The sequence below is a fragment of the Fundulus heteroclitus genome, chromosome 9, assembly GCF_011125445.2.
Source record: "Fundulus heteroclitus isolate FHET01 chromosome 9, MU-UCD_Fhet_4.1, whole genome shotgun sequence".
Classification (NCBI taxonomy): domain Eukaryota; kingdom Metazoa; phylum Chordata; class Actinopteri; order Cyprinodontiformes; family Fundulidae; genus Fundulus; species Fundulus heteroclitus.
In genome coordinates this window covers 29,181,716-29,198,775 of record NC_046369.1, presented here as the reverse complement: position 1 = coordinate 29,198,775, position 17,060 = coordinate 29,181,716, and the positions used below count along the sequence as shown (strand labels likewise).

Here is a 17,060-nt window from a genome sequence, read left to right as displayed (position 1 = left end):
TTAAATCAATCTAGAATAACAAATCCTGAAGTAAAGAACATTAAAAACAGTTGTCAGTCTTAATTATAGTAAGTGACAAGAAGACTGTTGAAAGCTTGACGGTGTCATGAATCTGACTGACATGATGGAGAGAGTGATTTTGTCTGGCAAACGTCTGCTGGAAGCTTAGCTTCAAATAAGCAACTTCTGTGTAGATGTATTTTGGTCTGTGTATCCTCAGCTCTGACTCAACCTAAGACAAAAAAATAAAAACAATCAGGAACTTAAGGCAGGAAAGCCAATCAGCAGCCGGTTTTGGGTTTCAAGGAGCAACAGGAGATGGAGGGGGCAAATACAGCGAGCACAATATGGAAGAAACACACTGGAAGTGGGAAAAGTGAGGGTATTAAAACACCCACATCCCCCATGGGTGCAACATCAATGAGTGGACCGAAACTGGAGATTAGCTAAGAAAATTACACAAAGACAGATAAACTCAGAAACTTCAAAGTTCAAATCTAATAAAGTCACGGATGGTTAAGCTCTACCGAATCCCATAAAAAAACATTGCTAAGAAACACCTTTAATAGGGTATTAAAAACAGAAGAAATACCAAGCTCCTGGAGGGAAGCTTTCTCTAACTTATCCCAAAGAAACGGAAGGATAAACTAGACTGCAGCAATTACAGGCTGTTCGGCGCTTTAAAAGTAGATTATGGGATATTTACGGATATCATGGCCAGACGATTGGAAATGATTTTGCCAAACATCATAAAGTTAGACCAAACAGGTTTCATAAAGCAGAGACGAACATAGGATAATGTTAGGTGCACATTACTATATTTTTCAGACTATAAAAGGTGCACTTAAAATCCTTATTTTCTCAAATATTGGTGGTGCACCTTATATATGATTACCGTTGTGCTTACAGACGGATTTTATGATTGCAAAATCTGTTAAAATGTGTAAGTACAACTTTGGTTAGCAACCTAGCCGCTCCACTCAATGGATATTCAGAGCCTTACGGTACACTGTGTCACTACCTGATCGGACCCCTGAGCTGTCTACAAGACTGCCTGACTGTAATGTCGAAACTAGAAGTGCATTCATGTGAGGCAGCCCGGAGTACGTTCTAGCAACAATAAACCTAGTAAGTTAATTCAATGTAAAAGTTACGTTTATTTTGGCCTTATGTTAGAAACAGGGCAGTATAGTATAGTATAGTTCAACTACTCTGTCCTCCAGACAGACGGATAGCTCTCCCTCTAGGGAAAGAGTTTTACTACGCGGTGGGATGCAATTTTACACACTTGTGAATAATATTTAATGCGCCTTATAATCTGGTGCGCCTTATGGTCCGAAAGGTGGAACATTTTGTTCAAGGTATTAGAAGAATTTGCCTTTAGTAAAACATTTATCAGCACTATAAAATCACTATACAACCAACCAACTAGGAATAAAATTAATGCGACTCTTACAGGAAAATATTACATTAGAACGAGGGTGCCGCCAAGGCTGCTCAATTAGCTCATTCCTGCAATATATTTTAAACCTCTAAGCGAATGGATAAAAGGCAATGACGATAAAAAGGCTATACATTCGGAGGGAGGGGAATAGACATTTTTCGCAGATGATGTGTTGCTAAATCTATCACAACCGGACAGGTCAATCCCAGCAATAAAAAGCATTTTGGACAAGTTTAGCCTACTGCCAGGCTACAAATTAAATGTGAAGAAACACAGGTTCTCCCCTTTAACTATGTTCCAGATCAATTCATCGAAAAAAAATAAAAAATACTGGAAAGTGGAGTTTAGTCCCCTTTACAAGTTTAGGTTCGATAATAGAAATGATTGTAAAAGCAAATGTGCTACCAAGACGACTGTATTTATTCATTCTAGTAGACGTGAATGACAAGGACTTTGCAGAATGGGATAAGATGATCTCAGGATACTAATGGCAAGGGAGACGACCACGAATCCGATTCAATCCTCGTATAAATAGAAAGACATAGAATGCGCATTTTCGCCCACAATACCACTATAAGCTAAAATAAATCATTGCAAATTGAGAATACATCTTGGGGAGGAGATGAATCCATGGCTGGCCCTGTCCCTCAATACATGGGATGAAATTATTTAATAAAGAACAAATATGGTCTTAATAATAAAAGATCTCTTTTGGTACCTGTAATTGAGACACTTTATTGAGGAACTAATAAAAAGATAGATTTAGAGGTTTTGTAGTTATATTAAGATATTTATTCTAGCAAATGAATCAAATCTGGGCAAAAATCTCTTGGCTCTCCTGTATGGGACATTTGATATGTGTTGGATGTACAAATAATGTTAAAACTATAATGAATAAAAAAAATTATAAAAAAGAAAAAGCTAAAACAGAAGTGATCTGTAAGCCAAACAGTTTTCCCTCAGGACTCTGTCTAATAAATACTCAAATGTTCCTAAATGCACGTGCTGCTAAAATGCAGTACATTCCTTCTTGGTCCAATATCATACTGAAAACTAATTATTAGGAGATAAGCAAGTGAAAACCATGTATACCACAAGTTCCCACTCACTCTACCCACATGAAAGTGTACGTGCTCATCAAAGCAGTCATGGGGAATGAGGGGCTGTTTTCGTCGACACAAGGGAATTAGCTGCTGAGGTAACTGTGTAGGACTTCCTCCATTAGTTATAGACAAGTGCCATTATATATGCATAACTGCATATTCAGCTCGTGTTATGAGCTATCAGAGAGAGTCCACCCTGTTCAGTCATCAGCCTCAGCGATGTAGCATTTGCATTTTTCTTCATAATCATCAAACTAAATCACCTTCGGGTCACAAAGTTTTCCCCGAGAGGGCGACACCCACCTGGCCAGTTTCCCCTCTCTGTACGTCCGTCCCCACGGGTGTCTGTGTTTCTGCAGGGGCCACACGTCCGGCAGCCAGAGGGTCAGCGAGCCCTCCATGATTTCACCGTCCGCACACGCCGGCTCCGTCTCTCGGCAGTAGTAGCACTTTCCATAGAAGCACGTGTTATTACCTGAGGAGAGACACAAAGGGGAATGCTGCCTTAACGAGGTCAGGCCATGCTCCACGGCACCTTGGTGGGAAATATATCGGGAATCGATCGTGGCGCAGTCATTTCATGAATAGATAGGGTAAAACGTCCAGCTCTAAGGGCAGCAACGAACCTATTGTTTTGGTAATTTTTATTGTAGCAGAAAACGACTCATGCGTGACTTCATTTGCATCAGGGTAAATCAGGAGGAAAAACAATGAGGCAGAATTTTAACAAAGGTTCAGAGACAAGTCACTGTGACGTGCTGAACGTACGGTGATTTCACAAGGTGTTCAGATCCCCTGATGTACAGCTTCTTACCCTGAATCTGCAGTGATATGGAAAAGGATTCATGATAACTTTCAATGTATTATAATGCATCATGCGAACACCTGTGAGAAAAAAAATAAATAAATAAAAATGCATCAGCGCCTGAAAAATATCATCATCATCATCATAATCATCAAGGCCTCGGGCACTACACGATGCAGGACACAGCTCGTGTTTTCCCTTGGCTTTCTGGTTAGCCTAAATACAATTTTTACATCAAGACAAAACTCTTGTGGAGCTATTCAAATGGGAGTCAACAAAGGTCTGAGCTGGTAAATTAATATTAAATGGATGGATGGAAAACTAATTTAATACACAACGGCTTAGGGTCAGATTCAGCCTCTCATCAATTCGTACCTCCTCTTTCCTGTCTGTGTGTTTCCATTTCAGATCCGCGAATAAGCAGCTTGTAACCCAGATACTTAAAGCTGTAGATGGTAATTCTGTGCAGAAACACTTTTTGTTATATTGGGTGAAATCCTCCTTCCGTCCTGACAGCAGTAAATACTTTGTGTATTCAGAAAAAGGAGGTTAATAAATGTGATCTCTGTGAGAGCAGCAGGCCTGTAAAAACTCTGACCAATCACCGTCGTTCGGTCTGAATGGCCGGTGATTGGTCAGTTTGCTCTCACCTCTCTGTCCCTCAAGTTCCAGAGGGATCACCTTATTTATTGGTTGTCCCACATGCCAAATATTGTTATGCGCTCATGTAGCGCCGCGGTTAGCTTCAGTGTTAGCCGTTCATTGTAGCTCTGCTGCTCTCTCTTTATATTTCAACATGGATGAGAGTCACAAGAAGCGAACCGCGTTCATGTTTAAGAGAAGAAGGGGAAGGCCTAAGTGGAAAGAAATAAGACCAGAATGAATTTGGGAGATTTTTTCCTTCACGCGATCCCCCTGAAGAGCAGAACAGCAGGTAAGACGGTCTTGTGCATGCTCAGTTATTCAAAAGGGACTCGGGGGAATTTCTGGGAAAATTGCAGACTCTACCTTTAACAATAGTGCATCTGTCTACTTTTCTTAGCCAGTTTCACATTTTGATAAACTGTGGAAATAGTCATTAAATGATCCAATCTTGCCTATAAATTATTTCTAGATTTTATTCCAATGAACAACCTCTAATCCCAGTTTGGACTGAAGGGTTTCTATGAAATATCACAGATTACCACTCAGGATCAAAGCAAAATAACTGTGGCTTTTGCTTCCAAAATCAAATTATACAAAAATACAGTAAATCAGTGGTTGTTGAGGCGGGCCCGAAACATCGCCAAGGCGGGCAGGAGCCAACGCATGGGTTGGTAAACGTGTTCATGTATGAAACAGCAAAGCTTAAATGATCGACCTGTTGGTAGAATAGATTCAGATCATCTCGGAAAAAGATTGCAAAGTCATTTAATGATTCATTGAAAAAAAAAAAAAAAAAATGCCACCAAGCTGTAACCAGTAGGTAACGTTAATGTAATGTTAACGTTAACGACAGATTTCTCATGAGATTCAAGTGGGTACCTCTGCTGAACAGCGTTGACAAGGTAGGCAGAGGGTTCACAAACAGAGCTCTCCCTCTTCGTGCTTTAGAGGAAAACCTTTTCACATTATGCAAAAATGGCCACGTGCTAGATTTTTCAGTTTCACACTCACATTAAAACATCACTTTTACTTAAGGTGTAATCTGATCCGACACCGAGATGTGAAAACAACATTATCAATCATCAGCCAACGTCTGCACTGTAGCTCACCTGACGCTGAACTCTCGCTGATTCTCTGAACGTCACATAGAAACTGCAGCCTGGTGTGTCGTTTCTATTTCAACCTTATCAGGAACATGCTCCCCCTACATTTTTTATCTCTTATGGCAAAGGGACATACTCGAAGGCCCCAAAATCCCAGATGAGCAAAGAAGTTAATGAGTTTAGAGCTAAATTGAGTTCATAAACAGTCCCTGGGATTTTCTTCCCAGGAGTGGACAAACCGACACCTATGTGTTGGTCACAGGTCTGAACTACCTGCAGCCCACACATGCAAATTTTTTCTCTTCTTACGTGTCCGGCGTGGCATTTCAGTCATACCATATAGAGAGGCTGGTTTCCTGCATGTGCCAGGGCAGTTTTGCCCCACAAACAGGAAATCTCAAACCGGTATCCTATTGGCTATATTGAAACAGGACCTGATCCAGCACCTAAGTCAGCAAACACGCACACCTACGCATAAGGATGTGAGTGTTTGTGTTGAAAGAAGTGTTTGTGTTGAGTGGGTGTATCTGAGCAAATTCGACACCTGGAGGAGGAACAGTTGTTAGAGTAAATTTACTGCTGAAAAGCAAAAAAAAAATTAATAAAAAAATACAAATAAATCAATAAATCTACTTTCAATTTTAGTACATTAACCCAGTGGGGGAAATCCCATGTCATGAAAAGCAGGTGCATCTCGAAGAATTGGATTATAATGGAGAATATTTTACTAAAGAAATTAACTCCAGTTGTTCAAATAAAAAAAAATTAAAAATAAATAAATAATTGGATTCCTTTAGATCAGGGGTCTTCAGTTCCAGTCCTCGAGGTCCGGCGTCCAGCAACTTTTATTTGCGTCTCAGCTCTACTTCAACACGCGTGACTCAAATAATCCGGTCATTAGCAGGACTCTGGGGACCTTGGCCTTGTCCCAGTACTCACACTACACTGTTACTGGTTGCTTACTTTTAGGAAACAGCTACTGACAGATAAAACAAGCTCAGAAAATAGACATGCTTTACTTGCTGCTTTCCGACATTTTAAAAAGGGCAATTACCTCAAACTAATTCAATAAAGCAGATAGAATAAAACTAAAAAGGCTGCTGTTATTTAGAGAACACTTCTTACTTGGTAAGGTGGTCATCAAGTCACCCAAATCAAATAGTTAAAAATAACAACCATATTAATTTTAAGAAACAAAAATTAGGTTATTAATCATTTATTTAAGGTGGCATGTTGGTTGTGGGCACACAGGGGGCGGGGCAAGAGACCACTCTGGAGCATGGGGACACACTACGCATTCAAACTCAGCGGGACAGCACATTTGAGGGGCACATGGGTGGAAGTGCAAGTATTGGCTGACTGCATCCTGAGGAGGTAATTCAGCCATTTTATTCTGGTGTGTTTGACCAGGGACACATCTAAAAGTTGCAGGACACCGGGCCCTGAGGACTGGAATTGAAGATCCCGGCTTTAGATTATTATAAATAGTAAAACCTCCAAATTCAGCTTCTCACAAAAACTGAATAATACAACAAAAGAAGCATTTTAAAACGAGGAACGTTAGGTTTTTTTTTCTCTGCTCCCTGCTCGCTTGCATTTTCCTGCCTTTTTATCTCCTTTTTATCTCTTAGCCAAAACTTAAAAAAGTTGTTTTATATATATATTTTTTTTCTTTTATTTATTTTTGATTTTGATTTTAAAAAGATGCCTACCTTCACCACAGAGGACTTTGACAAGCTTCTACAGAAGATAGCTGTTATGGAACTGAAAATCTGTCGGCTGGAAGTGAATTATGATGTAAACACCGCGTATGAAAATGAAACAACCCTGCCTGTGATTCCGAGCGGTGACCACCAGCCCAGCGACTCAGCGAACAAACAGTGCCATAAGGAAAACGAGAATCCCTGGACCACTCTGGGTGCAAGACCAAAGGATCAACGAACCCCACACCTAGACAAAGAAAACTGGCTGACACTACAGAGAGATGTCCAAAAGACAAGTGAAACAACAACGGGCTGTTCTCACAACAAATGATAGGAATAAACCAGCTGGAAATGCTGGAATTCCGTTACTTAACAGATTCGCTCCGCTCCAAAATGTGACCCAGGAGGATCATGGAATCAAACAAAGGTATGTCAACAACCTTCGCTCTAAGCTACCAGAGAAAAAACACGCCACAGAGCCAAGGACCCTGATACTATGCATTAGTTCTGTAAATGGGATTAAACATTTCTGTAACAAGAAAGGCAGAGAGGTGTTGATTTATAGCCCTTTGAACAATACCCTGGTGTCTGATGTATCAGACATCCTACCAAGGGTCTTGAAAGAACGCCCGACCCTACAAAGCTTGGGCGTCACCCAAGCTGCCCTGGGTGACGCCACCCGGATAAGAAAATCAGAAGTATTGAAAGAGGATTACATTCGTCTGCTAAATATAGTTGATGGCCTTAATGTCAAGGTGTTTCTCAGCGGCCCTCGTGCGCCCGTTAATTGTGGAGATGAGATTTTTTCCAGAATTCTGATGCTAAACAAATGGCTGAAAAAACATCCAAACGAACAACTGTAACCTTCATAGACAACTTTAACATGGGAGAGGAGACATCTGTTCAACAGAGATGGTTTCTCTCTAAATAGGTCAGGTGCAAAACGGCTGATTTCAAACATCGTCTATTCTGTGAACCATGCCCCATCAGCTTTGTTCCAAAACAAAGCTCAACCAGTACCAAAACAAATGATAAGCCCAGTACAGCCCGAACAAGCCAAGATAAAGATGGCCAGAAAGATGACAGAAAGAGGCTACGTCAGAGCTACAGGAGGATTCATCCCAGATCTCAGCAGGACTAAGAGAGGACCAAGAACCTCCATCCCCACAAACACCGGTCATACTGTAGTATGACTTCAACACGTCGTTCAGACTCAACTCCTCCAACATGTCTGAATTACAACATTCCTGTGAAGCAGAATGGACCAAAAACCCTCAGTGGTGACGTTAAAGACCTGACGTCCGTTGTTGCTGCCATCGGTGGCACAGCTGGTCAGTCAGGGGGCGATTATCTTCTCTTTGCTCTTTAGTTGCTATTATGCCGTTAAGTTTGTGATGTATGTTATGTTATAGCGGTTGTACTGAAACAGTAATTTCCCTCTAGGATTATTAAAGCATGTCTGATTTTGAAGTCTGTTGTGTCTTAAAGTCCGGTCAACAAGGAAAAATCAGGGGATCATTAGCTATACCTAAAACTAATACGTCTGTGGTGATTTAATGAATTTAGCGTTAATCAAAAATAAAATAAAAGCATAAACTGTTGTCTCAATCACTGTGTATGGGGGGGGGGGGCATTATTGCCCATATTTGGGCACTAATGGCCGCCTGACATCACGTCCTGTGATGTAATGTCACAGTAAGGCACTGCGCTCTACAAGCTAATTCAATAGGAACTGTTGTACACAGCTGTGATCAACAACAAATATTTCGGATTTCCAGAGGACTTCACCATTGATATTGGTGAGAGCTATTGTTGAAGCAACAATGCTCACGTCCATGGCAGTTGGATGTAACAATACATCGGGTAAAAGTGGAAAAAACACATTAGTTTTTTCACCTTTCTAATTCATGATCCTCCACGGGTTGTTTTGTTGGATTGACAACTTGAAGAGGGAGGATTTGCCATCAAACTTCTGGCCAGAGAGAAAACACGTCTGTAGCCAACATTTCGAAGAAGAATGTCTTCAAGATGACATGAGAGCGAGACTATTCAGTAGGTTTTTCTTCTTTATGATGTAAAATTTGCCGGAACATTTGTTTACCTGATCAGAGCGGTGGAGGGATACGACACACTTAGAAAGTATGCTCACTGTTGCGAAGCCCACTTGTTTTATTTTATTTGGTCTTTCTTCTAAAGTCGCTTGTAAATTTCATGAGTTGCAGGTTGCAGTTTTTTGGGCTTGTTTCTGAAAGTGCAGTGGCTTGTTGAAGCTCTAAACTAAGTGACGGTGAAATATCCCTCCGCCTCATAACACGCTGCAGCTCATCCTGACAGCAGCAGAGAGAAAACTCAGAAAGAGCCGCTCTGCCCGTATTTTCTGCAGTTTACGGTTGCAATAACTGATGATAACTGCTGAAAGTAGATTACTTCCAAAAAAAGGTAAAAAACAAAGCAACTGGACTTGTTTTCCGTAGTTGAAATTAGATTACTTGGTACAGATCACCATTTTGAGCAGAGATTGGTTCTAAAGATGAGTTTTATACTCATAAAATTGCAGAACCCAACCCATAAACCATACTTTAATGCTTATTTGTTGTCTTTTTATATCTATAAAAAGTAAACATTGTATTAATTTAAATTTAAATGCTTAATACCATGTCTATTTTTGTTTAAGGGGTTAAAAAATATTTCGGCATGAAAACGGATATTTATTCACAAGGGGACAGATAGGCACTGGGACTTGCTCTACAGCCATTCCTGCTACCTGACGTCACAAACTGGGAGGAGGCAATACTGTTCTACACCAAGATGGCTGCCCCCACTAAAGGACCTTCAAATGAAAATTACTCTTAATTATAAAAGCTTATCATTTATTGAACAGTATGTAATAATTTTATATTTAAACTACTTTCAGCAGTTTGAATTCTGATTTTGACCGGACATCTCCTTTAAGAAAGCTTTGATCTACTTAAAAAAAAAAAAAAAGTATTTCACGGGAGACCAGAAGCACGAAGAGCAATTCACTGTAAAGATTACCATGGACTTTAAATAATAGCCCTTCTTTGAGTTGCACATCACGCTCGGTGGGCTGAAGATGTGTCTGGTCAAGCCATTTCATTAATTCGGCAGAGTTTGACTTACATACCTGGAGTTCATGATATCATGTGCCCTAACAAGGCTTCCAGGGCCTTCTGGAAGAGAAAAAGGCCCACAGCATCAGAGATCCTTCGCCGTATTTAACAGTGGGCATTCCTATACATTCATCCGTTGTTTCTATCCAGGCTCATCAGGAGTGCCATTGGCCCAAAAGCTTAATTTTATGTGTCTAACCAAAGCAACTGGTTCTAGTGGCATGTAAAAAAAAAAAAAAAACAGTCAGCGTCCGTAGGACAGGAAATCATCACGGCTCGACTCTGAAACAACCAGCCGCTGTGCAGATAGCGTGCGATGGCTTTAATGAAGACTCAGTCTAGCTGTAGAGCTTTGGGTGAGTGTAGTTTCTGCCCTCGTCGTCCTACGCATGGTAACAAGGACTAAGAGAAATGTTTTCCTCACGCTTAAACTAAAAGGTTAAAGTTTTCTGAATGACGTTAGAGTTTTATCTTGCCATAATGTTTTAAGGCGTTTGCAATACCTGGCTTGTTGTGTGGTGGAAAAATCTTGAAAAAAAATTATAGCACAGGAAACAGCATCATGTAAATGTTTCTGTTTCTTCCACAACTTAAAAATACGCATTTTATCTTTTAGAAAAATCAGGCCTTGGTAGAGAACAAGAACCACAGGTTTGGTTCAGCCTCAATTTATAGTTGTCTGTAGACCAAACAGATCAAATGGTCTTTTTCGGGTTGTTGAATGAGTGTACATTCAGTCAGTAAGTGAGAAAGCAAAATACTGATGTGTAAATGTTAAACTCAAGGTATGATGCTGCAACTCAAACATAAATCACGATTTCTCATAGGCTAAATGTGTGGATTGTGAAATCTGCAGGACGCTATTTGAATTTCTATTTATTTATACGTCAGTAGCTCACTCTGGTTGCATACAAAGTTTTAATGAAAGATTTTCACGTCCTGCTGGCCTTTGTTGTTATTTTGGTGTTTTATGCTTTGTTTTTGCTCAGCTTGTTAGTAAATAAAGCCCTTTGTGTTTATTTATGATTTTAACAGAAGTGCGTACTACACATGCGCGGCAGGGGTTAAAACAAGGAAGCGGCTAACGGCTATTAGCATTTCTCAGCGAAACAATGAAGAAAGGTCCAATATGCAGCGAAAAAAAACTCAAAAAATAATTATTCCAAGAGGGAAAAGACTGGGATGTCGCTGGGAATACAGTCTGAACCTGCCGAGGTTCAGATGTGAACGCAGAGTTGATTGACGTGAGTAAACGTTCTGATACGAGGCTCTTAAAGTTGCTGTAGATTATTGTATTTAATTAATAACAGTTGGTCTTCAATTACGCTGAGCTGCTGCTTTACTGCAAGGCATTACAGAGGGTCAGGCTCGGTCCGCCGTTATTTGGATTAGTGATTTATTAAATCAAGCAAACCAGCATTATGATAGTTCTGCGATACTGCCGGTAGATGTTGCCACTTCTGTTTATATCTGCTAATCACGCCAGGCGCTGGATTGTATTTATCCACAAAAGGGACCATCAAAACATGATCAACTTGGAGGCTTGGTGTATATCACCTTATTTTACCATGATCAAACGTTTTTTGGTCTTTTTACGTGACTATATACCTTTAAGAATTGTTAGACTTTTGTAATTCAAATCAAACAATTTTCCAGTCAGAGTTTTTTTTTTTTTTTTCATATTTTTATCGTTTTCCTTACTTCATGGAAAATGATAAAGGCAAATTCCAGACTTTCCCGGATTGTGCAGAAACCAACCTGTCTCTCAGCGGGTTGTTCTCAAACCGACTCAAAGAAGATGAACACAACAGCTTTGGGATTATAAGAAAAGTGAGGTGCAGCGCCCAGAATGGCCAAACTGTGATTCAGCTAATTCTACTAAATTTCTCCAGAGGATTGTTCTGCTGCAGGCATCTAGACTCAGTTCCTCTGCGATGACATTAGGGCGTGGCCAATGCCACACCCCAGCAGGGTGGAGCTCTCAGTTTTATTCAGGTTGATTGTGCAGAGAAAATTACAGGACAAGTCAGTTTGACGGGGGACGTAAATTTTACTGTGAAAGTTCAAAATTAACTCAGAACGAGAACAAAACTGGACACCAATATAGAGAAATCTTTCATTCCCCATAACCACACTGACTCAAAGCCAGAGGACTGAAAACACTCACCTCTGACAAGAAATTTACATGTGGAGAGAAAGGGAAGGACACGTGGGGGGGGGGGCACATACTCACCCTGCATGAGGAAAGTGCTCAGCAGCTGATCAGTGGCCACGGGCTTGATCTCTGTTCGCAGGTTGACGTACCTGCCCACCACCAGAGGCGCCCTCCTGAACCCGAGGATCCTGAGGAGGGGAGGGGGATCAGGGGGGAAGTGAGCGAGGATTACGAGTCATCTCGGGCGAGAATGAGCGAGAGCGATCCCAGCGGGACGCCAACACACCTGTCCAGGTGAAAGGCAGCCACCTCTGCATTGTGTCTGTCGTACCCTGCATACGGCTCGCCTTCGACCACGTAGTCTCGGTTGTATCTGAGCAAGAAAAGACACCCGGCCACCTTAGAGGACTGTCACACAGAGTGACCTATAAGTAAGTGAATTTTCTGACCTCTTGGGTTTAAAGACCACTTTCTGCGCTCCGTCCAGCACCAGCAAGGCTTTGAGCTGCGTGCCCTTGTAGCCCACGTCGGCGCGCTCTATCCTGGCCGTGCTCAGCGAGGTGAGCACCGCAGCCAGCTCAGGGGTCTCCTCGGGGTACACTTCTCTGGGGCCCACCCACTGACTTGCTATCTCCCACGGAGACTGGAGAGTGTGCGTGAGGCGAGCCCCCCGAGGCAGAGAGAGACCCGACTCCATCTGTGAGGATCATTACACAGCTGTAAACGAATAACTAAAGAATGGAAGAGGGAATAAAGTCTGGAAATGATCTTTTCCTCTCAGTTGTTAACCCCTCCTCCCTCCATCCATCCTTCTCCAGACTGCCCAGGAACCCTTTCACCTAAAACCCAAGCGCTGCACCTGGGTGCTGACCTTACGAAACGCCCGGAGGTCCCGCCGACTGGACGCAGAGCCCTCGCCTCCATCCAGCAGGAAGATCTTGGCCAGGCCCAGCAGGAGGAGCACGGCACACAGCACCACCATGCGCTGTTTGAGCTTCATCTCCACGCCACCTGGCCCCCCCGACCTCCGCCTCGCCCGACGCTGTGTGTGTGTCCCTGCGCAGCGGGTCCCCCTCACCGCTGGCGCATGGCTCCCGCCAGCGACCGTCTCCGACCTGCCGAGCCCGCCGCCGAGGAGCAAATCTTTCCGGAGACGCGAGGTCCGCTGCCTTTTGTTCCCCCTGGGGGTCAAACTCTGCGCCGCCTGCAGGGGAGAGAGAGGAGGAAAGCACAATGAGAGGCGGAACAGAACCGGGGCAGTCGGGCCGTTGATGACGTGCTGAGAAAGCGATTGATTTACTGGCCCCGGCGGTTCGCTGCCCCCCCTCCTCGGGGCAGGGCACGACCCAGTTCTGCAGCTCAGCGGCAGCCTGCCCAGCGCATGACCCCGTTTCCACAAAGACTGGGACTGCATGTGGACAGCAGATAAAACGGGAGGTACTGCCGTGGAAACCATGTACAAAGACAACACTGCAAACATCAGAAGGCTCCTGGAGACAACTAGCAGCTGAATACATAAAACAGGTTAGAATGGAGCCGGAGACCAAGAGGAAAAGCCGCCCCGCGGTCTGATGGGTAAACGCTTTTTAGAAGTAATGGACAGAGTCCTCCGGGACAAAGAAGGGACCACGGGGCTCTTTATCTCGGCCTCCATTACGGCACGATGGTGAATGAGTGCAGCTAGTGTTGGTAACCCATAAATAGTGTCGGACCTCTAAAGCTCAGGAGTATAAGAAGGTTAGAGAGCGAAAAAAAAACCAGTGTCCTTTAAGCTGGACTGTGTGCGTCACTGGGACTAAGATACGCTTTTCAGCAACAAACACTCAAAGCGGGTCCGATGCAAGACAAAGCTCAGGCTCGGCGGTAAGTACGGTGGAGGACCTGTGATGCTCTTTCAAACAGCAGGATAATAATCTAAAAAAAAACTAAAAAAAAACACTCAGAGATGGTCCACCAAACTCAACCTTCTTACATAACTTTGGCAGTCCCTAAATAAAGAGGCTGACATTTAGAGAGGATGGGAGCCTTCACAGCAACACAGTCTGCTAAGAGGTGATGCAACACGCATCCGTCCCACCATGTTACCCACTTCAGATTATTCTACGTCCAAAACTGCTCAGGCTCGTGTTTGTACCAGTGTCTGGGGCTGCATGACTTTAAGAAAGGGGTCAAATTGTAATATCATAGCCAAACACTGCAACGATCACCTAATTTACCGGCATGAATGCGTCTTGAACTTTTCCATTTCCACGACTCTGGCCCTTTAAGGAGAGAGCCATTGCCGACAGAAAGCATCAGCCTGCAGTTCAGCAAAAGCCACACGAGGGACGCAGCGAACACGGGGACGAGGTTGAGACGAAACAAAGCCCAGAGCAAATCACGGCTTCTGTGTACACCAGTGGTGGCGGCATCATGCTGTGGGGAAGCAGGTTGGAAGTGAAGGTGGACGCCGGTGGACACAGGTGTCCTGAGACGTTTAGGCGTCTCCCTGGTTCAACACACCTGAATCACACTGTTCCCTCCTCGGCTTCTGGTCAAGCTCTACAGAGTCCTGCTAACAACTTAATATCTAGACAGAATATATCAAGGTGTCCTAGAAAGCATTGACTGGGCAATCAGTTATCCTTCACCAGCCAGCCAGTCGCCTCAATCACATCATCACTTTTTCTGCTTGAATTTAAATGCAATTTACGCGCAATTTGTTTGTTTTTTTCTGATTGAACGACCATTTTAAACTGAAGACAGTGGAAGAGACTCTTGTTTTGACTTGATAAAAAGTAATGACGTACTGATCATTTTTCACCGCCTGCACATGTAAGGTAGGTGTAAACAGCAAAAAAGTAGTGCAGCATCCCAGTCATTCAAATGAATCAGTCAGGCATGTTTGTTGAATAATAACGTACCTAATTGTGAAGTTTGATGGAAATCTGATACCCGGCCGTGACGGTGCCCAGGAGGTGGAGGCGACCACGCTAAGCGAGTGAAAATGAAATATTTATTGTCTATTATCCACCTAAACACATTCAAAGTTTCATTTTGATATATATTTCTATAAAAAAGGGTTATCCCTTTAATATTCTTTTCAATGTGTCCTTTAATTTGTAAATATTTTTCAGCTATTTCCAATTCGTTTTCTATCGTCCATAATTGTGATTATCAGTCAATACTTGCCCAATTTCAACAAATGAGATGTAATTTATCATTAAAAGAGGTGTTTGTTAAACGAAAACACATTTCAGCACTTACAGTAGTAGTTGAAAAAAAAATGTCCATGCGCTTACATTGACTGAGGACTGAAAACGGACGCGTGCCACACTTTTCAGATCACGCCTCATAACTATGTGCTGGTCACCCATACCCGGCCCTGATGGAGAGGTTTGTGGTCGTCTCTTCTCACAGCGTGGGCTGTCTCACAGCGTGGGCTCTCACACTTTAGTCAACGTGTCATCGGGATCACGGTCAGGTCACACCGTGACGACCTGTCTGATCTCTGACGCTGCCGTAAACTGGGTCACCTCCCCGGGTCCACTGACACCCCCGCAGCCTCCCCTGGTTGAGGGAATGCCCTCCTGACCATGCCTGCGTCCACCGAGCACACTAAAAACAACATTCTCCCCTCCTACAGGTGAACGGAACCACCTGGACCCAGAACTTGGTAACCGGGCTACCAAACTGGACCGGGCTGAATGGGAGCGGCTGCATTATTTACCTGCCACGTTTACCTGTTAGCTCAGGCTAGCGTCAGCAGGCGGGGAGATCAACCTTTACAACCTCACCACTGCGTGCCGCGTTAGCCACGCAGGCAGGCGCCGCTGAGACAATCGCTCTTTCATCACACTGCTGCCCAACACCTCAGAGAAAACCAGCGCAGAGGCTAGACTCCCTGACACGGCACGAAACCCGTCCAAACCGCTTTAAACGAGACGCACGCCCACGACCCCCCCCCCCGTCAGGTCCCTAAATCCTCCGCATCTTCCTGGACGCAGCTAGCAGCCTAGCAAAGCGCAGCTCGTTTATTGTGTTAGCTACAAGCAGCCGCTAGCAGGATAGCTTCTGTTCACGCACCGGGGCGGACTTACCTTATTATGGCCTCTTTGTGCGGCTCATGGTAAACAGGGCGGACTCTGGTTCTCTGTAATGGCGTGAAAAGCTAAAATCAGCAAATAAATGTTAGCTGCTAAATAAACGCCGCTGTCATTTTCACAACCCACTCAGTGGCTCCCCTTTCTCCGCCCTCTCCTTCGATCCCTGCTCTGCCGCGAGTGTCCACTTCCGAAACACTTCCTCCTGCCGCTGCGGGGGCCGCCGCCGTCCACCAGGTGGCGGTGTTTCCCCGTTACGCGCACAGCACCACGCAGCACGCATGGTAGCGAGGTGAACACTGAACACAAGTCACTTGTATCACAGTGGTTCACACGTGTGTGTGCGTGACAGCCAAAAACACAACCAAATGTGTAATAACAAATACTTTATCATTGTTTTGATAAAACCTATTGAGAGGTGTAAAATGAAATTATGTGTCCCGTTCTTTGTTTTTTCATTACAGAGTGAATTCTGGCCGTTTTCACAATGTACATCTTTTCACATTATATCTATAAAAAACCCATATATACCCAATCACACACCAAATCATATCGTTTGACCTATAATTCATTGAAGGTGACCTGATTTTATGGTAATCCCTTCATTACTGTAAACATTAAGCCATAACACTCATCTAATTTAATTTCGTGGCTCAAAAGATATGTTCACTTAATCTTTTTCTATATCACAGAACTAAGACACAGATAAAGATTTTTAGCAACAGCCCTATTAGTCTCATCTTGATAACATCATCTGTATGCTTTAATATCAGTGATTCAATTCAAAGGGAGAAACTCTATAAAATCATTAGTGATATTTTCAAGTATTATTCCTGTTAATTTTAGGACTTATGGCTAAAGACAGGTAAAATAAAATACTAATTTTAAT

General features: G+C 43.1%; 1 protein-coding gene across 2 annotated transcripts in view; it reads right to left on the bottom strand.

Moving 5' to 3' along the window:
• fam20b (FAM20B glycosaminoglycan xylosylkinase) overlaps positions 1-16,391 on the bottom strand; it is a 28,535-nt gene extending 12,144 nt beyond the window's left edge. The window contains exons 1-7 of one of the 2 annotated variants that reach the window (XM_021318409.2): positions 16,169-16,391; positions 14,054-14,056; positions 12,961-13,293; positions 12,539-12,786; positions 12,376-12,462; positions 12,168-12,277; positions 2,851-3,022 (exon numbers count right to left, since the gene is read on the bottom strand). In XM_021318409.2, the coding sequence (XP_021174084.1) occupies positions 2,851-3,022; positions 12,168-12,277; positions 12,376-12,462; positions 12,539-12,786; positions 12,961-13,089 (746 nt within the window). In that variant the 5' untranslated portion in view covers positions 13,090-13,293; positions 14,054-14,056; positions 16,169-16,391. The remainder of the gene's footprint in view (positions 1-2,850; positions 3,023-12,167; positions 12,278-12,375; positions 12,463-12,538; positions 12,787-12,960; positions 13,294-14,053; positions 14,057-16,168) is intronic. The other variant, XM_012866453.3, reaches the window with a different exon arrangement.
• Positions 16,392-17,060: the final 669 nt, after the last annotated feature.